Here is a 27682-nt window from a genome sequence, read left to right as displayed (position 1 = left end):
CCCGGTGTAGGAGTGCCGTGCGCTGCTGGGAGGTGGATGAGGAGAGCGGTCCCGGCCTGCAACTTGGAGAAACGGGTGGGTGGGGCCTCTCGGCGGGGTCCTAAGCCACCGGTAGGCGCACGCCCGCTGCGGGGCGACAGGGAAACGTGCGCACAGCGCTCCGCCGCGGTAGGCTCCGCGCCTGGGGCTCGGGTCTCGGGGCGCGCATGCGCGCCGCCCGTCTGCTGGTGCTGCTGGTGCGGAGCAGCGGCGGGCGGGTCTTGACGGAGTAAAGAGTGAGAATCCAGGATGTGTGCCCAGGGATCCCTACCTAAACAGCCTGGACAGTGACCCCCTAACCCTGCTTCTGGACACTGGCAAATCACTTTAGCTTTTTTTTTTTCTATTTCTTTAAATTTATTTTTATTATTAAATGGGTATTTGATTATAAACATGGGAAGGAACCAATCCACTTTCGCCACACCCAGTCTATTCAGGCCTGCGTTTTTGGGTATTAAGCACATGGAGATTTAAAAATACAAATGTGGTTTCAGCCAAGGAAAGCCTTGTTGCTCATCAGTCAAATTCAGTCGTATAGGTTAAAGTCCTCAAGCACAAGAAACGGCAAAACAGCGATCGAAACCGGAGGCCAGTTAAGCTATGAAGGACTTGGTTGTTTTCTTGTAGTTTTATTGGGGTGGGGTGGTGGTGGTGGTGCAGTGGGGGGGGGGGCGGAGGGAGGCGGGAAGGGTCCTCATTTGTAGCCCTGGCTGGCCTGGAACTCACTGTGTACACTGTGTAGACAGGGTGATCTCCGACTTAGTGGCTCCTGCCTATGATTTCTGCCTCCTGACTGTCATAGGCCTGTGACTTGTGCCCAAGTGTCTTCTGGAAACAATACAAGGATTCGGTTATAGGGAGGATTTATTGCTGTAGTCTGCTGTAGTCTCCTGGCAAATCTGTGATGGACTGGAACACAACCAGGAAGACAGCATAGTTGTTGGGTTAGTTTTGAGACAGTGTCTCACCATGTACCCCCGGCTGGCCTGGAACCCATGGCCATCATCTTGCCTCAGCCTCCCAAGTGCTAATATTAAAGGTGTTCATCAGCTACAGATAGGAAGCTTTACCGCCCCCCCCCCCCCCCCCCGTAGGATTCGATCTGTGGGGTTTGCATTACCTTTTGTGCTCTATAGTTTACAACTTGTTGTGTGTGGTTTAAACAAATAAAAAAGTAAAACACCATTTTAGCTTTGTAAAACATCAAGTAAATTCATTCCAGCATTTTTCCTGTGATGTAAACAGTGTATCGCCTCTAAATGTAGTCCTCTCCATTTAGCTTCTTACCCCCCCAATCTAGTCCAGAACCTTTAACACATGCTTATAATCATAATTGCTTCTTGTGTAGTGTATGTGCCAGCAAAGGTGTATTAAAAATCCTGCTGCTTTCGTATGGAGACTTTGAAGTCAGACTGTGTTTAAATAGCCCATTTGAGTCCTAAGTACCTCCTGCTCAGTAGGTCCAAAATAGGACATGCCTTCCTTTTCTCCTGTTTCACCTTCCCCAGCCACACTCCCATACTTAAAAACCAGAGGCTGCACACAGGACGTTGAGGCCTTAACTTCCTCTCTGAGAACTGAGTATTACCATTATTCAGTTCACACCAGAGCCCTCTCTCTTCTCTATTTGTTCCCATGACTCTGTTATCGAAGATAAGTGAATTGTTCTTTCTTTCCTTCCTATTTTCCCCGTGGCCATTGCCTTACTGCACTTCATCATTTTCTCACCTTTTCTGCTGTCGGAGTCCCGGCTTTGGTCTGGTCCGTGTGCCCTTTTTCAGCCAGTCCATTAACGCTGTGACCCGAGAGGCTGTGACCCGAAAGGGATTCTTCTGCTATGCAGATAGGACTGTGTTCTTTAAAACCGTTAGGAGACAGACCATTCATCACCCTAAAGATAAAAATCCAGCAACAAAATTTTAAGGGAAGAAGCAAAAGAAGGGAAATGGTTGATATTTAAGTACAGATGGACAACCTAGACAACAAAACAAGAAACTTAGAGAAAATTACCATAAAGCCTCGTCACTGTGGAAGTAATTTATTATGTTTGCTTATGTTATACTTTTTGGTAATTTACATGAAGGCAGCTTGTGAGACCCTGACAGATATGTCTTGGGAAACTTGATTGGATTTAAAAAAAAAAAAAAAAATCACTGCTAAAACAATACATCTTGCTATTTTTTTTTTTTTTTTTCATTCTCCAAACTTCAGGATGGGGATAATTCACCAGAACATTATCTTACTATCCAAATGCCTCAGCCTACTACACATTTTAAACTTTTTAAAAACATCAGTTATGCTGCCTAACTTCATTACTGAAAGAATATTGTATTGACAAGATGTTATTTTGGCAAATTAAATCTTAAACATGGCTTTTCGACAAGATGACTATAGCCAGGCGGTGGTGGCACACACTTTTTTTTTTTTTTTTTAAGGTTTATTTATTTATTATGTATACAGCATGTGTGCCTGCAGGCCAGAAGAGGGCACCAGATCTCATTACAGATGGTTGTGAGCCACCATGTGGTTGTTGTTTTTTGTTTGTTTGTTTGTTTGTTTTTGTTTTTTTTCAGAGCTGAGGACAGAACCCAGGGCCTTGCGCTTGCTAGGCAAGCACCCTACCACTGAAGCTAAATCCCCAACCCCCTTAAAATATATATATATATATGTTGATTTGTCTGTAGGAGGGTGTTGGATCCCTTGGAACTGGAGTTGTTACAGGTAGTTGTGAGCTGCTCTGTAGATGCTGGGAATTGAACTCAGGTCCTCTGGAAGAGCAGGTGGCACACACTTTTAATCCCAGCACTTGGGAGGCAGAGCCAGACTGATCTCTAAGTTCGAGGCCAGCGACCAGCCTGGTCTATAGAGCAAGATCTAGCACAGGCACCAAAACAACACAGAGAAACCCTGTCTCCAGAAACCAAAAAGGAAAAAGATGACTATAGCTACTTTGAATTAGCTTTGCATTTTAAAAAGAAATTCCCAACTGATTCTGTTTTTTAAATATAGTTTGGGAGATCCAGTGGTGAAGGCAGGAGTGGAGCCCCGCTGTGGATGCCCAGCATGGACGATTACACAGTCCTGAGAGTGATTGGCCAAGGCACCTTCGGCCGGGCCCTCTTGGTTCGGCAGGAAAGCAGCGATCAGAAGTTTGCCATGAAGGAAGTAAGACTTCTCCAGGTAACTAACAGGAACAGCTCGAATTAAAAGTGAGCATACAGCCTACTATATAGAGAAAGTTCTTGGGGTTTAATGTGTCATTTACTCTCCCGTAAATATGTAATCAGTTTATTCATGAGCTTTACAAAGGCTTGATGTAGTCTATTCGGTTCTTAGTCTAGTAAAATGAACAGAGAATTAGTCAAAATGTACTGATTGATCTCAGTGATAACAATTTCCAATTTTGTATATCAGCATTGTGAAAAATCAGCCAAAAGTAGTCAGGTACTGGGCTCTGCATCCAGGCTCCATAGTACTTTTTGATTCTAAGTCGTTTAGAATTTCACCCTTGAATAAGTTTTGAATGAGTGGTTTGGGAAATTTAATTGATGTTCTTCTTTGTGTATTTTTCATCTGGGCTGAGGGACCAATGAAAGGGTGCTTAGAGTTTGTTGCAATGAAAACTTTGGTTTTTCTTTGAGTGTCTTTATATGGTGTTGTCAGTAGAACACTGGCCATCCAATCAGCGGATGCCTAGGCAGATTTGTTCTTGGTTTTGGTGGTGGTTGTGGGGAATCAAACCCTGGGCCTTTAGCATTGCTGGGGGAGGGCTCTAACACTGAGCCACATCACCAGTCCAAGTACATATGAAAATTAGTTTACATTCTGTATGTGTAAGGAAAAAAAAAGTATGCTCCAATACAACCCAAGCTTGGTCAGCCCAAGCATACAACATAGCCGTAATCAAAAAGTCACCACATATTTTGTTTCAGAGTTTGAAAGCTTGAGCCGCAGTAGATTTACAAACCAGCGTGTAGCATTGACGTCTCATATAAAACTGTACAAAATATTAGTTTGAGGGTATTTTAAAATTTAGCATTGAATTTCTAATTATTTATTTTTCTTTTTAGTCTTTCTCTGAGACGCAGAATTCTAGGAAAGAGGCCATTCTGCTGGCAAAAATGAAGCACCCCAATATTGTGGCCTTTAAAGAAGCATTTGAAGGTAAATATGAATACACCCAGATGTGCTCACACCTGGACTTAAGTTTTAGCAGCTATGGCATCCTAAGGAGTCTCCTGTGTGTTTCAGCGGAAGGGCACCTGTACATCGTGATGGAGTATTGTGATGGCGGGGATCTAATGCAGAAGATTAAACAGCAAAAAGGAAAGTTACTTCCTGAAGATACGGTAAGAAACTGACTTACAGGGCTGGCAAGATGGCTCAGAGGTTAAGAGCACTGGCTGCTCTTCCAGAGGACCTGAGTTCAATTCCCAGCAACCACATGGTGGCTCACAACCATCAGTAATGAGATCTGGTACCCTCTTCTGGTGTGTAGGGATGCGTGCAGGCAGAACACTGTATACATAATAAATAAATACATCTAAAAAAAAAAAATCTTTAAAAAAAAAAAAAAGAAACTGACTTACATAGTTTCTAAGCTCAGAAGCAAATTACCCCCTAAGCTTTGTATAAATTATGATTAAAACATGGACATCTGTAATCCCCTGGCCTAGTGAGAAGCCAGTCTTTTCAAGGTCAGTGTTACTGATTTCCTCAGGCGACTCTTACAGTTCCTGTTGCTGTGATGAAACACCGCGACCAAAAGCAACTTAGGGAAGAGAGGGTTTATTTGGCTTTCATTTATATTTCATTGGAGGAAGTTAGGACAGGAACACAGACAGGGTTGAAACCTAGAGGCAGAAGCTGGTGCAGAGGCCATGGAGGGGTGCTGCTTACTGGCTTGCTCAGCCTGCTGTCTTATAGAACCCAGGACTAGCAACCCAAAATGGGATAGGCTCTCCCACATCAATCAATAATTAAGAAAATGTTCTACAGGCTTGCCTACAGCCTAATCTTATGGGAGCATTTTCTTAATTGGAGTTCCTGGGGTACACAGTGAGAATCTATCTAAAAAAATAGAAGAGCCGGGCGGTGGTGCACGCCTTTAATCCCAGCACTCTGGAAGCAGAGCCAGGCGGATCTTTGTGAGTTCGAGGCCAGCCTAGTCTACAGAGCGAGATCCAGGACAGCCTCAAAAGCTACACAGAGAAACCCTGTCTCGAAAAACCAAAAAATATAAATAAATAAATAAATTAATTAAAAAAAATAAAAAGAAGAAAAAGAAAATTAAATAAGTAATACTTAGAGATGCACATATAGTTCGGTGGTAGAGCATTTGCTCAGTATTCACAAAGTCCTGGGGTCCATCCCCCGTATTATATAAACTAGGTTTGGTGATGCATGCCTGTAATCGCAGTATTTGGGAGGCAGAGGCAAAAGGTTCAGAAGTTCAAAGCCATCCTTGATGACATAACAAGTTTGAGGCCACTCTGGGACACAGACTCTCTTACCTTCCAGATAGACACAAAAAAAGAAAGTTACATTCCGTTGAAAAGAAGAAGGAAAATATGGTAGACATTTCATTAAAATATACATCTGGATCATACATAAGATGACAAAACACGGGAATCAGGTTTCTGAATTTCTTCAAATAATACTGAATTTTAGTTGAACTGTATAATTTTTATGAGTTAAGAATTCACTTTTACAATCCTGGTAAAATAAGGCCTAGAGGTGATTCCTCAGAATTTGAGTTGACATCAGCTAGTTACTGCATTTTTTATTAATTCTTTTAGACCTTTATATAGTATATTTTTATCACAATTACCTCCAACCCTAAATCCTATGTATACTTTTTTCTTACAGATACTTAACTGGTTTATACAAATTTGTCTTGGAGTAAATCACATTCACAAGAAACGGGTGTTACACAGAGATATCAAGTCCAAAGTGAGTATAGGCATTTTGGGGTCTGGGGTAAAAAGAAAACAGCTTCATTGTCTTTTTTCCTATTATTGTTTCTTTTGGGACATTCTATTTAGTTTAGTTTAGAAAATTTTGCCAATCTAATATTTTTTATATTTACTCTTTTAGTTAAAAAAATTTAGCCAGGTGTGGTAGTGCCTGCACTTGGGAGGCAGAGGCAGGTGGATCTCTGATTTTGTAGCCAGTCTACAGAGTGAGTTCCAAGATAGTCATGGCTACACAGAGAAACCCTGTCTCAAAAACACAAAAGAAAACACAAAGTACCCTTACCTTATTGAAGTAAAATTGATACAATTTTATATATTTATAGTATACAATGTTTTTTTTTTCTTTCTTTTTTTAAAGATTTATTTATTTATTATGTATACAGTGTTCTGTCTGCACATATCCCCGCAGGCCAGAAGAGGGCACCAGATCTCAATACAGATGGTTGTGAGCCACCATGTGGTTGCTGGGAATTGAACTCAGGGCCTTTGGGAGAGCAAGCAGCGCTCTTAACCTCTGACAATGTGTTTTAATATACATACAAGTATGCACATTTTTTTTTTCCAATTTTTTTTTTTTTTTTTGAGCTGAGGATCAAACCCAGGGCCTTGTGCTTGCCAGGCAAGTGCTCTACCACTGAGCTAAATCCCCAACCCAGGTATGCACATTCTAACATGATTAAGAAATGTTAATTAGCCGGGTGGTGGTGGTGGTGGTGGCGGCGGTGGCGGCGCATGCCTTTAATCCCAGCACTGGGAGGCAGAGCCAGGTGGATCTTTGTGAGTTCGAGCCCAGCCTGGTCTCCAAAGCAAGTTCCAGGAAAGGTGCAAAGCTACACAGAGAAACCCTGTCTCGAAAAAACAAAACAAGAACAAAAAAATGTTAATTAATATGTCTATAATCTTATTTACTTTTTTAGATTTATTTTTATTATTTTAAGTGTGTGTGTGGGGATGTGGGTGTGTGCATGTGCATATACATGTGTACCGTGCATGAGAAAGTATAGATGCCCAAGAAAGCCTGGGCTTTAGATTCCCTGGAGCTAGAGTTACAGATGGTTGTGAGCCACCTGATATGTGTCCTGGGAACCAAACCCAGGTCCTCTGGAAGAACAGAAAGTGCTCTTAACCATTGAGCTATCCCTCCAGTCCCTTCCCCTTCTGAACATTTAATACCTACTCTTCAACCAGACATGGTGGTATCTGCCTGTGATCCCAGCCCCTGGGAGGCCAAGGCAGAAGGATTTCTAGTTTGAGGCCAGCACAGACCACCTGAGTCAAATCAATACCCCATAAAAATAAATAAAATCTTCTTATTTAGTAATTCTCAAGAATATCATGTATTGCCAGGCAGTGGTGGGGCATGCTTTTAATCCCAACCCTCAGGAGGCAGAGGTAGCTGGATCTCTGTGAGTTTGAGGCCAGCCTAGTTTACAGAGAGAGTTCCAGGACAGCTAAGGCTACACAGAGAAACCCTGTCTCAAAAAAAAAAAAAAAAAAAAAAAAAAAAAAAAAAAATTGTATATTAACCATGGTCACCACCATGTACAATAGATTTCTTTTGGTTTTGTTTGCTTTAAGATAGGGTCTCACTATGTAGTCCTGCTGTCCTAGAACTCATTATGTAGATCAGACTGGCCTCTAACTTAAAGAGTTTTACCTCCTGCCTCCCATTGAAGATGTGTGTTACCATGTCAGCCTTGCCATAGATTTTTTTTTTTTTTTTCCTGAGACAGGGTTTCTCTATGTAACAAATCTGGAACTCACTCTGTAGATCATGCTGGCCTCGAACTGACAGAGATCCACTTGCTTCTGCCTTCCAATTGCTGGGATTAAAGGTGTGTGCCACCAGGCCTGGCTCCATGTGGTAGATCTTACAGTTTTACTTATCCTAAGTAGAACTTTACACCCTTTGACCTAGAATTTATCCTAACCAAATAAAATCCTGTATGTGAAAAAGGATTTAAAATCTCTTTTGAAGTCTGTGTGAATGAAGCCCTTTTAATGTCCACCCGATAAATGCGTGTGTTCTCAGGGAGGAAGTAGGCAACACCTGCCCCAGCCACCAAGTCACCGGCACAGGCTTCCACTGATCAGACCTGATGCCACCTGACATCTGCATGTTAGACTTCAGAGCGGTCATCCCGAATCCCCAGGCAGGCGAGTGTGCAGCTCTTTGAACAGGGGACATTGCTAGTTTTTCGTTCTCTCTGGGACCCAGCTGTCAGTATCTCTACCTTATCTCCACCATCAGCAGGCATTGAAAGCTGCTCAGGAGACCTCTTCCTTATGCTGGGATGATCAAGACATAATCCACGTTCTTCTTTTTCAATGTAGAATGTCTTCCTTACCCAAAGTGGAAAAGTGAAACTGGGGGATTTTGGCTCCGCCCGTCTTCTCTCCAGGTATGTATCTGCCCTACTCAGCGACAGAGATGGGAACAGCCATTTTCAGAAGAGCTTCAGAATCATTGCCTTTCTGTGGTTTCAGTCCCATGGCCTTTGCGTGTACATACGTGGGAACACCTTACTATGTGCCACCAGAAATTTGGGAAAACCTGCCTTATAATAATAAGAGGTGAGTAGTATCCTTCTTTGGATAAGGTTGGCCATTTGGTGGGAGGGTCTCTACCCTGCAGACTGAAGCTGGAATCTGGTGCAGATGCATGGCGCTTCCTAACCAAGGAAGCAAAGGACCTCTGCAATGAAAACTTTTTGTTTGTTTGTTTTTTTGAGACAGGGTTTCCTCTGTGTAGTTTTGGTGCCTGTTCTGGATCTCGCTGTATAGACTATACTGGCCTTGAACTCACAGAGATCTGCCTGGCTCTGCCTTCTGAGTGCTGGGATTAAAGCAATAAAAACTTTTTAAACCTCCGAAGAGATAAAGACATCAGAAAAATGGAAAGACATACCATGTTCATGGATTGGTAGAACTAATATTGTAAAAACTGATTGTTTTGCCAAAAGTTATTTACAGATTTAATGAAATACAAATTAAAATCCCCATCTCATTCTTTACAGAAATAGGGAAAACTATCTTAAAATTCAGAGGGAATCACAAAAGACCCCAGTACCCAAAACAATCCTGAACAAAAAGAACAATGTTAGAAGGATTACAATTCCAGATCTTAAGCCACATTAGAATAACAAAAACAATACAGTACTGGCACAAACATGCGGAACAAAGTTGAAAACCCAAACATGAGTACATATAACTTCAGCTACTTAATATTTGACAAGGATGTCAAAAACACACGCTGGAGAAAAGGTAACACCTTCCACAACTGATGCTTGGGAAAGCTGGATGTCCACATGCAAAAGAATGAAATCAGACCCATATCTATCACCTTGAACATAAACTAACTCGAATGGATCAAAGACCTAAATGTGAGATCTGAAACTTACAGAAGAAAACAAAATAAATTTATCATGTGATCCAGCTACACCACTCATTGGCTTATGTCCCAAGGACTAGAAATCCTGCTCTACAGACACTTGCTCAGCCATGTTTATTGCTGCTCTATTCACAGTAGCTAGGAAATGCAGACAACCTAAATGTCCTTCAATAGTTGACTGAATAATGAAAATGTGGTACACATACACAACAGAGTACTAAGATACAAAAATAATTTACGTATAATAAAAATAAGAGAAAAAATGCTTGTATCGCCTCGGTTATGTAAAACGTAGTTGTTGCTATGCTGTCTCTTCATGTTTCTAGTGACATCTGGTCCTTGGGATGCATTCTGTATGAACTCTGCGCTCTGAAGCATCCAGTAAGTATGGTGCCAGACCAAAGGGCCATTTGTCATGTCCTGCTAAAGCCTGAGGGATGTGCCAGATTTGAACTGGGGTTCACTCCCCCCCCCCCAAGAATTTGTTACAAAGTTCCCATTTGTCCCTATTGTTATCTTTGTGTTGAGCCTTGTTGTAGGTCTGTGTCCTTTAGAGGCTGTGATTCTATATGTAGATTTTCTTCTTCTTTTTTTTAAATGAACATAATATTTGCCATTGTAACCATTTTTAAGTTCACAATTCAGTGGCATGAGTTACATTCAAGATATTAATTACATTTGTGGTGTTCATTGATTACATTTCACAGTTTTAATTCAATAACTATATTTATGATATTCATTAGTTACATTAATTATATTGATTTATTATATTCATGATATTATGTCCTGATACTACTGTCTGTTTGTGGGGCTTTTCCATCACACAAAACAGAAACTGTGCCTAGGAAATCATTGCTCTATATTCCTTTCTTCTCCAGCTTGAGATAACTTCTGATCTTTCTGTCTCTTTGAATTTGTATATTATATATATTTCATGTAACACAATTCTACAGTATCCTTTTTTAAAAAGATGCATTTCCAAAAACAAAACAAAACAAAACAAAACAAAAAGGCTGGGCAGTGGTGGCGCACGCCTGTAATCCCAGCATTTGGGAGGCAGAAGCAGGTAGATCTCTGTGAGTTCGAGGCCAGCCTGGTCTACAGAGCTAGTCCAGGACAGGCTCCAAAGCTACACAGAGAAACCCTATCTCGAAAAACAAAACAAAACAAAACAAAAAAAAAGATTCATTTATTCTATTTCATGTATATGAGTGTTTCGCCTGCATGTATTTGCACCACATGTGTGCCTGGTGCCCAGGGAAGTCAGTAGAGGGTGTTACATAGTCCAGAACTGGAGTTACAGATGGTTGTGAACCATATACGGGTCTTAAGCTCTGAGCCATCTCTCCAGCACCTACTTGTCCTTTTCTGCCTGGTTCACTTTGCTTTCTGGGTTATAGCAGGGGTCAGACTTCCATTCCTTTTTCTGACTGAGTAATATCCCTGTGTGTGTGCACTGTTTGATTACTGTCTTACCTGTTCATGGGGTAGCTGGGTTGTTCATGTGTTCTTTCTATTGTAAATAATGTCGGTGTGGACATAGGTAAACGTACGATGGTTAAGAGTCCCTGGTTCCAACTGTTAATGTGTGTCCTGAGGAGTTCAGTTGTGGGTCATGGACTCGTTTACACTTAGTGTATTAGTTATGTTTCGTCGCTGTGATAAAGCACTAACCAAAACCAAGTTTGGGAGGAAAGGGTTTATTTCATTTTACAGTTACAGCCCATCGTCCAGGGAAGCCAGGGCACGGCCATGGAGGAACTTTGCTGGGCTCTCTCATATCAACCACGGACCAAGGAAACACAACGTAGACTTGTGTACAAACCAGATTGGTGGAGACAGTTCCTCTTTTACCTGGTGGCTCTTGTTTATGGTTGACAAAAGCTAACCTTAACTAGCTTTTTTTTTTTTAAATTAATGTTTTTTGAGAATCTTATATATGAGTGCTATATTTACATTTCTTCTCTGTCTCTCCCCAACTCCATCTCAGGATTGTGACCTTACTCATTTGGTGGTAGTTACTCATTTGGTGGCAGTTGCCTGTTTGGTGGCAGTTGCCTATTTGGTGGCAGTTGCCTGTTTAGTGGTAGTTGCCTGTTTGGTGGCAGTTGCCTGTTTGGTGGAAGTTGCCTGTTTGGTGGTAGCTGATCACATAAAGTAGCAATCAAAGCTGTCCCCAGTTAGGTCTTCACTTTCATAGAAATAAGTCGTTCATCTGTGTATCAAACCTGTCTGCTTGAGAGCATACAGCTCACGAGGTGGTTGGGACAGAAAATGTCCCCTCAGCACCTGACGTGAAAGTAATTCAGCCCAAGCATCTCCCTGGAATAGAAGTGACCCTGGGGCTGGAGAGATGGCTCAGAGGTTAAGAGCGCTGACTGCTCTTCCAGAGGTCCTGAGTTCAATTCCCAGCACCCACATGGTGGCTCACAACCATTTGTAATGAGATCTGGCGCCCTCTTCCGTATACATAATAAATAAATAAATCTTTAAAAAAATAAAAAAAAGAAGTGATCCCTAGTGCCAGCTTTACAGCTTACAGAGCTGGGTCTGGTGGTACACGTGGGGGACAAGGCCAACCCGACAGAGAAGACCCCCAAAATAGTCTGAGAGTGCCAGTGACATAAACATGGGGGAGGAGTGGAGAGACAATCCAGTGGTTAAGAGCAATTGATGGTCTTGCAGAGGGCTCAAGTTCAGTTCCCAGCACCCAGGTGGAGGCTCACAACTGTCTCTAACTCCAGTGCTTGGTGGTTTAACACCTTTGGTCCCTGTGGGCACCTGAATATTCTCTCTGTCTCTCTGTCTGTCTCTGTCTCTCTTTCTCTCTCTCTCTCTCTGTCTCTCTCTCTCTCTCTCTCTCTCTCACACACACACACACACACACACTAAAAACAAAATCTTTAAAAAATAAACATGTTGAAAAAAAACATTGCTGGGTGGTGGTCGCACAGGCCTTTAATCCCAGCACTTGGGAGGCAGAGGCAGGCAGATCTCTGTGAGTTTGATGCCAGCCTGGGCTACCAAGTCCCAGGAAAGGCGTAAAAAGCTACACAGAGAAACTTTGTCTCAAAAAACAAACAAACAAAGAACAAAAACAACAACAAAAACAACTTAAAGAACTTTTAAAATCCTGAGCAGGATCTCTAAAGAGGTCTTGAATTTGTGTTTGTAAACCAGATGATGATTCTGAAGTGTGTCCCAAGTTGGGCATCACTGTTTTGCTGATGCCACCCTGAGTTTGCGCATGCCAGGCCAGCACTGATTTGGTACCCAGAGCAGACACTGATAGACACTGGGTCTCCACATGGAAGGCTGCAATGTTCATGTCCACCTTCCTCCAAAGCACATGAGGCTGTGAATTGTCCTTAAGGACAACTATAGAAGGAAGGAACCTGACAGCAGGTGCCTTTCCAAAATGAACATAACTTATGAAAATATGAATTTACTTCAGCTGATATTTCTTATTTCTTTTTTAAATTTAAGAAATTTTTCTATTCATTTTACATACCAACCACAGATCCCCCTCTCATCCCTCATCCCGCTCCCTCCCCGCCCCCCCCCCCCCCCACCATCCCTTCCTCCTAAAGGGTAAGGCCTTCCATGGGGAGTCAGCAAAGCCTGGTACATTCAGTTGAGGCAGGACCAAGCCCCTCCCCCCTGCATCAAGGGTGAGCAAGGTACCCCACCATAGGTAATGGGCTCCAGAAAGCCAGTCACACACCAGGGATAGATCCTGATCCCACTGCCAGGGGCCCCTCAAATAGAACAAGCTACACAGCTGTCTCCTGTATGCAGTGGGCCCAGTCCGGTCCCATGCAGATTCCACAGCTGTCGGAGCTTGGTTCAGTTGTCTCTGTAGATTTCCCCATCATGATCTTGACCCCCCTCGCTCATATAATCCCTCTTCCCTCATTTCGACTGGACTTCTGGAGCATGGCCTGGTGCTTGGCTGTAGATGACATTTCTTATTTCTATGTTTTCTTTACATGTATATGATCTTAAAGGCTCACTTTTACTTTTCAGTTTCAGGCAAATAGTTGGAAACATCTTATTCTGAAAATATGTCAGGGGCCCATCCACCCCCTGCCAGCCCTGTACTCCTATAAGCTTCAGTGTCTCGTCAAGCAGATGTTGAAAAGGAACCCTCCGCAGCGTCCCTCCGCTACCACCCTGCTTTGCAGAGGCAGTTTAGCTCCGCTGGTCCTGAAGTGCTTACCCCCCGAGGTATGGCAAGAGTGTCCCTCGTTGCCTCTAACATGGCATCATTTCTTTTTAACTTATCTGGAGGTGGGCATGGGTGTACCATGGTGTGCATGGAGATGTCAGAGGACAACTTGGCTCTCTCCTTCCATCTTTAATGGGTCCAGTGATCAAATTCAGGTTATCAGGCTTGGCAGCAGGTGTAGTTAGAGTTTTTCTGGTCCTGCCTAGTCCAGAGTCAGGACAAATCTTTCTCACCCACCAGTCCTGCAGCCGCTCAGACCCAACCAAGTAAACACACAGAGACTTATATTACTTACAAACTGTATAGCCATGGCAGGCTTCTTGTTATCTAGTTTTAAATTAACCCATTTCTATTAGTCTATAAGTTGCCACGTGGCTTGTGGCTTACTGGTACCTTACATCTCACTTGTCATGGCAGTGACTGGCAGCATCTCTCTGCCTCAGCCTTCCAGTTCCCAGAATTCTCTTCTCTGCTTGTCCTACCTATACTTCCTGCCTGGCTACTGGCCAATCAGCATTTTATTTATATAGAGCGACATCCACAGCAAGCAGGTGCTTTTAACTATTGAGCTATCCCACTGGCCCTAAAATGGTTATCTCTCAAGCATAATTTACTCATTATACATGCTTGTAAAAACTCACATAATTCAGAAGTGTATTTAAGATGGTTAAACTTCTCCTCCCTCTTCCCCTTCCTGCTGCTTCCTCCAGTAACTGTTATACTTCCCTGTACTGGGGTTAAGCTTAGGGCTTCACTGACGGTAGGTGGAGTCTAATGATCATTTTGAGATCAGGCTGTCATTCAGTTCCCTAGTCCCTCCAGGTCTTTTTCTAGACACATAAAACAGATACAGTTTAAACTATGTAACATTTAAATTATAATGTTAGTTGGCTCCCCTGCCCCCTAAGTTTCTTGCTAAGGACCAAACTTGGGGTGTGGTTTTGGGGTCGACACTGGCTTCAAATTGGCAGGCCTGCCTTAGCCTCCCAAGTAGCTAGGATTATACGCATCTCCTGACATTTGCTTTGACATGCCTTTTTTTTTTTTTTTTAAGCTGAGGATCTAACCCAGAGCCTCGTGCTTGCTAGGCAAGCACTTTTCCACTGAGCTAAATCCCGACATGGCATTTTTATTTTCCACCTGGAAGTGCTGTTGTGTTGAAGAGCATTGATAATTATATGATGTTACAGTGTGTCTAAAGGAAATTGTCTTTCTTTACCTGGGTCTGGGTGATGTTACAGTGTGTCTAAAGGAAATTGTCTTTCTTTACCTGGGTCTGGGTATGCAGGTGAGTAATCCCTGCTATGTGGGCTAAGACAGCAGGATCATAAGTTCAAGACCTGCTTGGGGTATAGAAAAGTGTTTTTCACATCTTTAAATTTCAGATCATCAGAGAATATGGAGAGCAGATACTGGATGAAACCAAAATATCTGAGCCCAAGAAACTGAAAAAAAGGGGTAAGAATTTTGGGAAGCTTAATTTTCAAATGTGTTTTTTAAAGTATCATAAAATAAAAATATAGTTTTTGCTAGGCAGTGGTGGCACATGTCTTTAATCCCAGCACTCAGGAGACAAAGACGGGCAGATCTCTGTGAGTTTGGGAGGCAGAGACAGGGGGAATCTCTGTGAGTTCAAGGCCAGCCTGATCTATGGAGTGAGTTCCAAGCCAGCCAGAGCTGTAACACAGAGAAACCCTGTCTTGAAAAAAAGAAAGAAAGAAAGAAAAAAAGAAAGAAAGAAAGAAAATGTAATTTTCAAGTTATTAGTTACCAGAGATAGCCTTCAAATAATTTTTTTGCTACTTCAGACATAATTTTCTTCAGCTCTTATACTGTCATAGAATTAATATGCTTTCCCAGTGAGGAATCACTCCACGCACTCAGAGATTAATAAAGGAAAAAGAAGTTCTTTAATAATAGTACATGACTATTACCAGCGTCTATGGACCTTCCATCTACACATTCCACATAAGCAGTCATCCTTAACCCTTTCGGGTCCCAGCCTCAGGTCACACTCTGAACAGTTTAAACAGAGACAAGAGACTATAATTCTGGCCACCTGGGCAGATGAGAGATTGGCACACCGAAGATAAATGCCAGAATTCTTTAAGTACGCCCGTGTTGTTCCTTTTGAATAGTTGCTACCCAGGGACATCTTGCCCACCTGGCAGAATGATGCTTTTCCTGGTAAGAGCACTGGGGACTTGGGTTGGGGATTTAGCTCAGTGGTAGAGCGCTCACCTAGCAAGCGCAAGGCCCTGGGTTCGATCCTCAGCTCAAAAAAAAAAAAAAAAAAAAAGTCTTTAAAAAAGAGCACTGGGGACTTAATGGCAGACTGAATTCTGGTTGTCACCCTGTGCCTCCTGTTAGAGGCATGTTCTTTGTTATGGGGGTAAGCCTAAGGGCGGGTTCTAAGTCTGGGTCGTCTCCTTTTGTTATGGAATGGAGCCTAATTAGAGGTCAATTCTAGTGAAACAATATCGGAAACTTTCTCACAACCCTAAACTTCAGCTGTGGTATGGAATTTTCTTTCCTACAGTCGCTAACAAGACTGCTTAGCATGATCCTTACCTTCCAGTCATATCAGAGGCCGCGCTCCTTAGCTAAATTCTACTGTGTGGAATTTAATATTTCATAAGGAAGTAAATCCTTCACAACATCAATTTTATTACTGCAAGTTTTTCCCACCTCAGTGTTGTACTTTTAACTTTCAGGGACTAAGAAGAACCTAGTGTGGAAGTTCAGTGATGAGAGAATGTCTGTTTTGTAATTTAGCATCTTATCCACTTTGGCTTATTATCGGTTAGGTTATAGGGATCTTCTAACCATGAAAATACAACACTAATATTATAGCCAGCTTTATCCCCAAGTTTCTGATGGACCTTGTGCAAACTAATTTTTCAAAGGCAGAGCCTTTTCTACGGAGAACTGTGGCTTTGAGTGGTAGTGGTCAGTCAGTGTTGGCGTATCGATTGTCTCAGGTGCATCATGTAGCATTTTTTTTCTTTCATCAATGACTTCCTTCTAAAGAAGTCCAATAGAGATAACAGGTATGAGAAGAAGGGAAGAGTTAAGTGTAGCTCACTCCCAGCTGGGGCACTGTGCATAGCCAACCCTGTGTGGAGTTCTCTATCACGGTGATGTCCACACAGACCACCAGAGAAACACTGTGAAAGGTGTAGGGCAGGAAGCAAATGCCATGGTAAGTGGCATTTTTTTATTTTTTGGTTTTTTCGAGACAGGGTTTCTGCCTCCTGAGTGCTGGGATTACAGGCGTGTGCCACCACTGCCCTGCATGCAGTCCAGTATCTTTAAAATCCTTATTTGTCAGCCACCAGGAATGCCAGTGTTGGAGAGGCTGAGGACAGATGATCAGAGTGCCTGGGCTACATAGTGAGGGCCTTTCTCAACACACAAAACACAGGGGAGAGTCTATGCTAGAATTTAGTCAGACGAGCCTTCCTGTGCTTTCTCCGACCTCTCTCAGCAGACCCCAGCGGAGTCAGGATAGCCCCGGGAGATGAAGCAAATGCCATGGTAAGTGCTTTAAAATGGAATTGTGAAGCATGCATCCCGTGAGCATCAGGTGTTCTGACATGCTGTGAGGTTTTGGGATGTGGCCTCGCCCCTCCAGCTAAGTTGTCCTTCACCTTTTGATGCAGCAAGGAGCTGTTGCCCTGTACCACCTGCTGAGCCCTGCAGACCTTCATTTATCCTTTGTTCCCATTTTTAATTGCCGATGGCAGTGGTATCAATCTAGATATGACAGAACTCAGTCTTGCCTCCAGTCCAGGCGTTTTGTTTGAGTTTGGCTTTTATCATTGTGTGTGTGTGTGTGTGTGTGTGTGTGTGTGTGTGTGTGTGTGTGTGTATGTGTGTATGCTTTTCTCCTTACTATGACAAAGTACTTGACAAAAGTAACTAAAGGAAGTGGGGTTGGGGGACCACAACACAGGACACGGGACACGTATTGTGGATCGTGGCTCACTTGAGGCCCTGGAAGCGAGAGCTGGACCTGCTTTCTCCTTTCTGCGTCTTACATTCAATCTAGGATATCAGCCTAAGGGATGGTACCACCCTCAATGGGCTGGACCCTCCCCCATCAATCACTAATTAAGAAAATGCTCTACAGCTGGATCTTTGTTTGTTTTTTGAGACAGGGTTTCTCTGTGTAGCTTTGCGCCTTTCCTGGAAATCACTTTGGAGACCAGGCTGGCCTCGAACTCACAGAATTCCACCTGCTTCTGCCTCTCGAGTGCTGGGATTAAAGGTGTGCATCACCACCGCCTGGCTATAAATCACTTTTTAAAAGTTCAGATGAGCTAAGAGGAAAATGGCTGTCTGCAATGGACTGTGTGTCTGCTCAGTATCAGCAAAAGCTGGATGAGGAATGGGATAGGGAGCGGATGACTACACATGTTCCCAGGTTGCTTTTCTTGATGTTTTTTTTTTTTTTTTGGAGGGTGGTGGGTGGGTATTCAAGACAGGGTTTCTATGTGTAGCCCTGGCTGTCCTGGAACTCCCTTTGTAAACCAGGCTGGCCTTGAACTCACAGAGATCCACCTGCCTCTGCCTCCTGGGTGCTGGAATTAAAGGCACACATCACCACCGCCCGGTGCTATAATAGAGTTTGATATGACTGGGGTGGGAGACTTTGGAATGAATACTCAGAGACCCATGTGTACAACCCATTTTAAAATTTGTTTTATTACATTTATTTAATTATTGGAGGTAGGGTCACATGCTGTGGTATGGTGGTCAGAGAACAATTTGCTGGAGTTGATTCTCTCAGCAGCAAGCAGAGATGGATGGATGGATGGATGGATGGATGGATGGATGGATGGATGGAGATAGCTAGCTAGCTAGCTAGCTAGCTAGCTAGCTAGAGATAGAGAGAGAGAGTATGAGAACATGATGAAGTTAAGTGTATAAGGAGGCAGGGAGGAGGATCTGGAATGAGATAGGAGAGAGGGAGCCATGATCAGATATATTGTATGACAAAAATTATTTACACACACACACACACACACACACACACACACACACACACACACATATCCATCCTATAATGGCTACTGGCATACATGGCTATTAGTATACATGTATATGAGCAAACTGTTATTCATATGCACGAGTATATAATATATATGACTCTTAATATGTCTGTATTTGGGTTTCTATGACTTCATGTTTTTAGTGCATTGCTTTTTACTTTATAATTAAAATAGCGGATTGCATATTTGTTTGCATTTCTGTAGAAATACAGATGTTATTTAATCATTATTTTAAAATCTTTTATAAAGCGAAAGGAAGAACAGGATAGAAAGTGTAGCCATGCTGAATTGGGAAGCACTCATACAAGCTCAGCTGGAAGTGCATCGAGGGGAGTAGCCAGAGGAAGTCCGGGTGAGTGACTCAATTTATGGTCATTACTTACGCAGGGGGTTGGGGACTGTGAGTGAATACCAATGTTCACCTTACTTGCTCTTGGGTGTCATTAGCAAGTAGGCAGGTGGGTATTTATTGATCATCCAGGACTTATATTAGAGAAATATTTTGGTTTTTTTTTAAAAAAAGAGACATTAAGGTCTGAAGAGATGGCTCCATGGTTAAGAGCCCTGGCTATGCCTCCAGAGGACCTGGGTTCAATTTCCAGAACCCACACAGCAGCCCACAAGTGTCGGAAACTCCAGTTCCAGAGAATCTGGTGCCTTCTTCTGACCTCTGTGGGCACAGACATATATACAGGCAAAATACCTAATAACGTACTGTTTTTTACAAGAGAGAGAGAGACTAAGGGCTGGGGGTGTGGTTTGGTAATAGAGTTCATGCTCTCATACTGAGTCTCTGGGTAAAAACCTCAGCGCACAACACAATAAAAAAGAAGTAGGGAGGGAAGGGGCTTATTAGTGAGTCATTAGAAGTGTAGCTAACTCCGTGTGCATGAGTCCTTGGGAGTTTCATTCCTGTACATCAGGCAAAAGTAACGATACCCATATTAATTATTATTATTATTATTTATTATTATTGTTATTATTTGGCTTTTCAAGACAGGGTTTCTCTGTGTAGCTTTGTGCCTTTCCTGGAACTCACTCTGTAGACCAGGCTGGCCTTGAACTCACAGAGATCCACCTGGCTCTACCTCCGGAGTGCTGGGATTAAAGGCGTGCGCCACCACCGCCTGGCAACGATACCATATTTTAACACAGCCACTTTGACGGTTCATTCTGAATTGAGCTATCATTTTGCATGATCTCATTTCAAGACTTTTGCTGATATTTCCTTTGTTCCTAAGACTGGACAGGACTCTTTTACATCTGATTTTGAAAGAGACAAGAAATACTTCTTCCTTGTTAGAGTACATGTAGATATGGATGAATAGACAGAATGATGCTGTTGACCCTCCTTTTCCACATTTGAGAATCAGGCAGTCCGTCAGAGCACCAGGGGAGTGCCACTCCAGCAAGCCCTCACAGGCAGCAGTGGGAGAGCCGTGTCCCCAGTTCAGCTCTAGCAGCGTTGGAAGAAGCACCCATCCTTACCTCCAGTTTCACGGCAGAGGAAGACAGAGGTCAGCACCTCCATTTTTCCTTAGGGTCTGGGTTCAGATACCAAAGTTCATGCATGCTCAGGTGCCTCATGGAAAATGCATGTAACACCTGTATCCTCCTACATACTTTAATTTCTAGACCACTTGTACATAAGACAACATAAATACTGTGTAAATAGTTGTCACACTGCACTGTTTATGTGCATATGTGAATATGTTTAATACAGGTTTAATTTTTATTTTTTTAATTTTAATTTTGTGTGTGTGAGAGACAGAGAGGCACACAGAGAGAGACACAGAGAGAAAGGCAGAGACTCTATATGTGCATATATGTATGAATCCAGAAGAGGGTGTCAGATCCCTTGGAGCTGGAGTTACAGGCATTTGTGAGTTTTCCAGTGTGGGTGCCAGGATCTGAACTCTGGTCCTCATAATTGAGCAACACATGTTCTTAACAACTGAGCCATCTCTCAACCTCCAGACTTCACTTTTAAAAAATATCTTAGATCCAAAAACTTGGAGCCCATGGATATACAGGGAAGAGCATAGCTAGACTGAACACTCTCTAGTGGAATTCACCATGCTGGGGTTATAGTTTATAGCACTCTGCAGTGGACATTTGGTGCTCCTCATGTAGTAGGTGAGTGAACTAGATTTTCACTGAGTGTCAAATATAATCATAACTTTGCTTAATATATGAAAGAAAGATGCTGGAAATTCTTTTTTTTTTTTTCTTTTTAGAGCCTGGTACTAATGTCTCTCTTTACAAATAGGTGGTTCTGTAATAAAGTACAGTGAAAATCATGCCCGTAAGCAGTGGCTCAGAGAACCCCCTGAGACCTTGTTGTCAATGCTGAAGGATGCTGATCTCAGCCTGGCATTTCAAACATACACAATATATAGACCAGGTAATGTTCGCCCATTATATGGTCATAAGGATCCTTTGACTTTTATTTTATTTATTTATTTATTTATTTATTTATTTATTTATTTATTTATTTATTTTTATATTTTTTGCTGGAGCTGAGGACCGAACCCAGGGCCTCGTGCTTGCTAGGCAAGCGCTCTACCACTGAGCTACATCCCCAACCCTTTGACTTTTAAAAATACGGTAAAATATGAACACAATTGATCATCTTAATGAATGTTTTTAAAGATTTGTTTTTCATGTGTCTGTGTGAGTGTGTGCCACTTGTGTACAGGTGCCCAGGGAGACCAGAAGAGGGCGTCCGATCCCCTGGAGCTGGAGTTAATAGGCGGTTGTGAGCCACCGTGTGGGTGCTGGGAACCAAACTCGGGTCCTCTGGAAGAATGGCAAGTGTTCTTAACTGCTGAGCCACCCCACTCCAGGCCCCCATCTTAATACTCCCCGAGTATACAGTTCAGCAGTTTTACACTCATGCACGTGATTGTGTAACCAGTCTCTAAAGTCTGTTTCTTTGCAAAGCTGGAGCTGCACACTTTAAATAATAACCCCATCTTTCTTCTTTGTAAAGCTGGCCCAGGAAAGATGGCTCAGCAGTTAAGAGCGCCCTGCATTTGAGAGGACCAGGGTTCGGTTCCCAGCACCCATGGGGCAACTTTATTTCTAAAGGATCCAATACACTCTTTTGGTGCACAGGCACATGTGTGGTACATGTGTAAGTGTGGGCATACACACATACACATAAAAAAGATAAATAAATCTTTGAAGTTCCAAAATTGTAAAGATTTTCTTGAATCATTTATGGTCAGTCTTAATCTGTGTTTAAAATTTCCCATACAGATACTATATTTCTATTCCTTGATTTCTTAGTTTAACAATCACAATACTGCTGTGTTTGAAAAAGAGTCATTTTTAAATGGTTAGTGGTGCTGGGGTCATGCTGTTGTGCATGATACACTGTATCTGTAGCCCAGCAACAGCCCTTTTTGCCAGTGGAAATATACAGTTGACTTAGGGACAACCTCAAACCTCAAAGTTTCTTTTCTTTTTGATTTTCCAAGACAGGGTTTTTCTGTGTAGCCCTGGCTGATCGGGAATTCACTCTGTAGCCCAGGCTGGCCTCAAACTCACAGAGTTCCACCTGCCTCTGCCTCTGCCTCTGTAGTACTGGGATTAAAGCCACCATGCCCAGCTTCAAATTTTCTTTAAATTCTATTATATTGAATATATTCAATTATAGGGTTCCTCTGTGTAGCCCTGGCTGCCCTGGAACTCACTTTTTTTGTAGACCAGGTTGGTCTTGAACTCAGAGATCCACCTGCCTCTGCCTCCCAAGTACTGGTATTAAAGGTATGAGCCACCACCACCTCCCAGGATTTAATTTTTAAAACATATTTTCACTAAACTTATTAGACAGAACAACCATTTATAATATTGTCCTTGGGTCTTCAGGCCAGAGTACCGCATGTAAGGATTGCATATGTATGCATATAACTTGGATAATTCAAATGCTAACTCTTCTTGCTTATTTTATGTGTCTGTATTTATTCTTCTCTCATACAATACATCCTGACTGCAGCCTCCCCTCCTTCCACTCCTCCCATCCCCCCACCCCACCCCCACTCCTTGCTTAATTAAAATATGAGATGAGTCATATCAAGTAGGGCCTATAATGGCATGGCAGTTTTTGATGGTGTTGCAAGAGATTGAGTTATATTTATTTATTTGATGAATGTTTATCGAGTGGCTAATAATATGTTATGATAAAAAGAAAAAGAGAGCTGGTGTCTAGCCCAGCAGTGGTGTGCTCTGTCTAGCATGCATAAGGCCTTGAGCTAACGACTTAGCTCTTTTTTATTATTTGTCCTGAGACAGAATCTCTCCAAATTGCTCAGACTATAATATAGATTTCTTATGTTAGAAATTTTTAGTGTATTTCCCCACCTCTCTTGGAGAAAGTGTTGCTTTAAAACTTAATCCACATTCTGCTACTTCCAGGGTCTGTTTTCTTCCCAAATCATGACGAGTAAATGCTGTTTAAATTGGCTGGTTTCCCCAGGCTCTGTGGCTCTGCCCTGTAGTCCTAACATTTGGGCCTGTGATGAAGAGCAGCCCAGGAGAGCAAGTCCAGCCTGGGCATCTTAGTGAGATCCTATTTGAAAACAAACAGGTAGACTGTCATACTTTCTGTTGCTATTCCCCTGAAGGTACAGAAGGCTTCTTGAAAGGTCCCCTTTCTGAAGAAACAGCATCAGACAGTGTTGATGGTGATCTTGAGTCTGTCCTTTTGGATCCAGAGAGATTTGAACCACGGCTGGATGAAGAAGACACGTACGTTGTAATAGACCTAGACTGCTCTCATTGGGGAATGGAGCCTGTGTGCGCACGCCCCATCACGCCACAATAATTTCAGACTTAGTAATAGCTATACTACTTTCCATCCTAAACAAGCCCTTCTGTTTGCTCCTGTAAGCTGGGTAGTGCTGACATTTTACTGTGACTTCCTGGCTGAATCCTGCACATAGTATTTTTTCAGCCCAGACCCGTTTTTGTTTCTGAGTTTCAAGACACTTAGATTCCTCCTGCATCAGCTTTCGGGTGTTGGGATTAGATGTGTGTGCAGATATATCTGGCTTTCATTTTACAATGCATTAGGGTCTTTTTAAACATTAATGCTCAAAGTGTTAAGTGGCACTTTTTTGGGGAGAACTAACATTTTTTTTCTCTACTCAATTACCTTATGGAATTGAGTTTTCAAAAATTAAAATAGGATATGGTAGAATTCTGCATTGAACCCATCAAGAAGTACAAACCATCCCCTGATTCAGAGGCTTATCATCCAAACCATTTTCCACAGGGACTTTGAGGAAGATGATGAAAACCCTGATTGGGTGTCAGAGCTCCAGAAGCAGGTGGGATGGCAGGACGTATGTGATGGGAAACTCCTCGGAGAACGTGCCTAAGCCTGTGGGGGAAGTGCTGATGACCGGAAACGAAATGAAGACAGGAAATGTACCACAAACTTAAAAAACAACCCAGAGCCCTTGTGAGTTTTTTTTTAACACAAGGGAGGTCTAGCGATGCTGTGTGCCTTGCATTCCGGTGGACTGCTAGCCTCCTGGTGAACCCTGGGTGTGATAATAGGAAATGATTTAACTTCCTCGATCCCTAATTTTCTCAACTATACAATGAGAATAACAATGCCTACCTCATAGGAACCAAGACAGTTCTAGCCACCCATGTGTTATTATCCATGGCTACTATGTAACACTCTTACCTTTGCTAAGGGGTTAAGGACCTAAATATATTACATCGTGACATTAAGTGTGTGCTGTTTTTCAATAATACCCAGTTTGGGGATGCTTCAAGATGATTTCCAGTGATCTGTACCCATTAGCATGTGGTTAAATGTTCCTCATAGGCTTTAAATGTTCCTCAGAGGTCAGGGGCCAGCCCTGAGATGACTGGATGCGCTCTAGAGCTTCCCAGAAGATTGCAGTCCTGGACCTGAGGCAGGACCATGGCCAAAGAGGTGTGACGAATGTCAGAAACTAGCACGTGCTGTGGAATGACGTGGGGTACCATGCACATCCATGCTGGATCCTGGACCCCATCATGTATTACCTCATTTAATGCTGTGACACTTTAGAGAAGGGAGAATCTTTCCCCAGTGGAGAAACTGGCTTCTCCCCACCCCATATGATGAAGAGTGGGTAGAAATTATAGTCATCACTTACCAGGATCTGCTGAAATATGTACTGTGAGTAGCTTTTAACGACTTAACTCTCCTCCCTTTTTTTTCAGTGCTGGGGATCAAACCCAGGACCTTATGAATGCAAGGCAAGTAATCTGCCATAGCCACACCACAGCCCAGCTTCTGTCTATCTTAACATGCAAAGGCTGTGCAAATTCCCACCCGACCTGTGTCTCTCCCTGTGCTCAGCCTTGTGGTCAGTGTGAGCCTCCCATGATCTCTGGCAGTTTCCCTGTCTTCCTTTGCCATTTTGGGGGAGTGCTGGTTAGGTGTTTTGTTTTCATCCTCAGTTTGGGCATGTCCCATGTTCTTCACAAAGGTAAGCCCCATCCTCATCATGTCCTCTCAGGGAGTACATGACTTCAGCATGGTGTGCTACAGATGCTGCTTGCCTCGATCAGTAGTTAACTCAGTATCTGCTGGGCTTCTCATCGCAGGTACTAACTTCCTGTCCCTGTTCCTCTCATTGTCACTGAGGCTGAGAGAATTCACGGTCTACCTCTGTCAGAGCAATGAGTGTAATGTTACACTAAGTCGTTGGTTTCTGTGCACTTTGTGATATTCTTGTCCTTTTAAATCACTAAATTAAATTAGATAAAGTAGCATCAACCTGTACCTTCTCTGTTCCAGCCCAGAATCAACAGGTTCCCCCCCCCTCCCGCAAGAAGCCACGGTTCCTCTCATTGTTTTAAAGCCAATATCTGGGTGCTGAGTGTTCTGGTTGCTCCTGGCATATCTGGGTCCTGTCTACATACCTGTGGTCTCTGCACCCCCATCTCTGTGTATGTTAAGTCAAGCCCAGCCTTACACTGAAGTTACTTACTAATCCAGTCCCATAAGGTTAATTCAGGCTTCTTTTGCTCTTTTTCTATTTCTGTTTTCTCTGATGGTGAGAAACACAGATTGCAGCCATCTGTTTAGTTGTTGAGACCAGTATACATACAAAGCAGTGTCTAAACTGTTAACCCTCGATGCTGGAAGAACAGATTAGCAGCTAGAGTGCAGAGCTTATGTGTGGCTTCTGTTGGTGGCTTTGCCTTTCCTAGGTCAGTCCCTTGAACATTAGCCCGCCACTTTTCTGGTGATCTTTTGTGTTCAAGAAGGTGTGAATAGTTACAAGAATATTTCTAAGACACTCAACTTCCGTATATACCATCCTCCACATCTCCTTATCTGTTCTAGTCACTAGGCATAAACATTACAATCCATCAGACAAAGCAAACTTGAAATTACGTGCGTAATAATATCTAGTCAACCACTGAAGAATTGAATTATAAATCCTCTTGAAAATCAGATGATTTCCACTTTAAACCAAACTTTCATGTATTTGCTTATTTGCTTATTTTATGCCTATTTGTTTATTTGCCAGCCCTGATAGCTTTTAAAAAGAAAGAGAATTGGGTGTGGCACACCTCTTTAGTTTCAGCAGGGAGGTGGAGGCAGGCATCTGGACCTTTGAGTTCCAGGCCAGCCAGGGGTGCATAGTAAGACCCTGTTACAAAAAACAAACTAACAAAAACCCCACAACACTTTAGGTCCTATGGGCAGGAAATGCTAATTTACATCTACATGTTTCTTTCAGAACTGCGGTGACCAATAAGAACTTCAAGTATTAAAAAGATTATGTTGTAGGCTGGAGAGATGGCTCAGAGGTTAAGAGCACCCACTGCTCTTCCAGAGGCCCTGAGTTCAATTCCCAGCAACCACATGGTGGCTCACAACCATCTGTAATGAGATCTGGCGCCCTCTTCTGTATACATAATAAATAAATAAATCTTAAAATACTAAGATAAAAAAGATGTTACTATAAAATTCCGACCCAGGAAGTAGATAAAGGAGTAATGTATGTTTTTTAGAGAAGTGAACTTTTTTGGGGGGAGGACATGGACAATGGTGGGATAGAAAACGGTGATGGGTCTTAGATCCCACTGGATATGGCTGTCTTCCTTGTGTTAGTATTTACCAATTTGAAAGAGGTATGTTTTTCCACAGGTCTACACCTTGATGTTCCTATATGACATGGCACTAGGTTGAGAAGGGCATTTGCAGACCCCTGGGCAGCACCTGGTTTTGTTCGTGGACCTAGGATTCTTTTAATACACCACTCAGCAGTATTTGAGACCTTGCATGAGAAACATGCTTCCTCCTGGGAGTATATATTACAGTTAAACACTGCTTAGTATGTATGGGACCCTAGGCACCATCATCACCACCTCCCCCAACAGCCAAACCAACATTTCCTCTCAGCATTGCTTCCTCATCAGAAATCTCAGGAGGCAGGCAGCAGAGAATCAATCTCTCTCTCTCTCTCTCTCTCTCTCTCTCTCTCTCTCTCTCTCTCTCTCTCCCTCCCTATCTATCTATCTATCTATCTATCTATCTATCTATCTATCCCAACTACACCAAAGAAACTCTCCCATCCCCACGCGCAAAAAGCCAGCCGAAAAACAGGTCTAAAGCTTAAAAAAAAAAAAAAAAATGCTGCCCATAGAAGTCTGGAAAGCGGCCAACCCCATCACACACCCTAGAACCCGAAGGCTGCAATGAGGCAACCTGACTGATCGCCCACCCCACAGTTCTGGAAAAGTTTGCCCCCAAAGCGGTTTCTCCCTGCTCCCTACTCTGCGCAACAAAAACCAAGTCTCCGACCTCGCACTGCCTTCTGCACCCTCGGATACCACAGCACAGGTTGCCAATCTCTCTAAATAAAAGTGTGCTTTTTCCGCTTTGAGGTCAACTCGGTCTTCTCGATTTCCTCCTCTGACTTACTTCTCACAGCACAGGAGTGTGGAGACGTTTTCTGGTTGCTTGTTTTGTGTA

The 27682-nt window shown here is 42.8% G+C and overlaps 1 protein-coding gene across 1 annotated transcript; it reads left to right on the top strand.

Moving 5' to 3' along the window:
* On the top strand, positions 1 to 24778 carry Nek3 (NIMA related kinase 3). Its single transcript, XM_036166593.1, has 16 exons — positions 1 to 75; positions 3049 to 3219; positions 4110 to 4203; positions 4291 to 4388; positions 5908 to 5991; positions 8349 to 8416; positions 8502 to 8588; positions 9732 to 9786; positions 13432 to 13632; positions 15019 to 15091; positions 17121 to 17170; positions 18937 to 19039; positions 20055 to 20204; positions 20957 to 21091; positions 23316 to 23439; positions 23966 to 24778. The coding sequence occupies exons 1-16, from the start codon at positions 37 to 39 to the stop codon at positions 24069 to 24071; spliced, it is 1638 nt and encodes a 545-aa protein (XP_036022486.1). The 5' UTR covers positions 1 to 36; the 3' UTR covers positions 24072 to 24778.
* The last annotated feature ends 2904 nt before the right edge of the window (positions 24779 to 27682 follow it).

This window comes from Onychomys torridus, chromosome 17, assembly GCF_903995425.1.
Source record: "Onychomys torridus chromosome 17, mOncTor1.1, whole genome shotgun sequence".
NCBI classification, from domain to species: Eukaryota; Metazoa; Chordata; class Mammalia; order Rodentia; family Cricetidae; genus Onychomys; species Onychomys torridus.
Note: the sequence above shows the minus strand (reverse complement) of the source record. Positions and strands in the feature narration are given on the sequence as shown.

What these genes read in the sequence shown, in the direction of transcription:
- Nek3 (XM_036166593.1), top strand. Translation starts at nt 37, where the DNA reads ATGAGGAGAGCGGTCCCGGCCTGCAACTTGGAGAAACGG. An exon ending in ATACACAATATATAGACCAG is followed by an intron (nt 21,092 to 23,315) that starts GTAATGTTCGCC and finishes ATTCCCCTGAAG; the next exon opens with GTACAGAAGGCTTCTTGAAA. An exon ending in CGGCTGGATGAAGAAGACAC is followed by an intron (nt 23,440 to 23,965) that starts GTACGTTGTAAT and finishes CATTTTCCACAG; the next exon opens with GGACTTTGAGGAAGATGATG.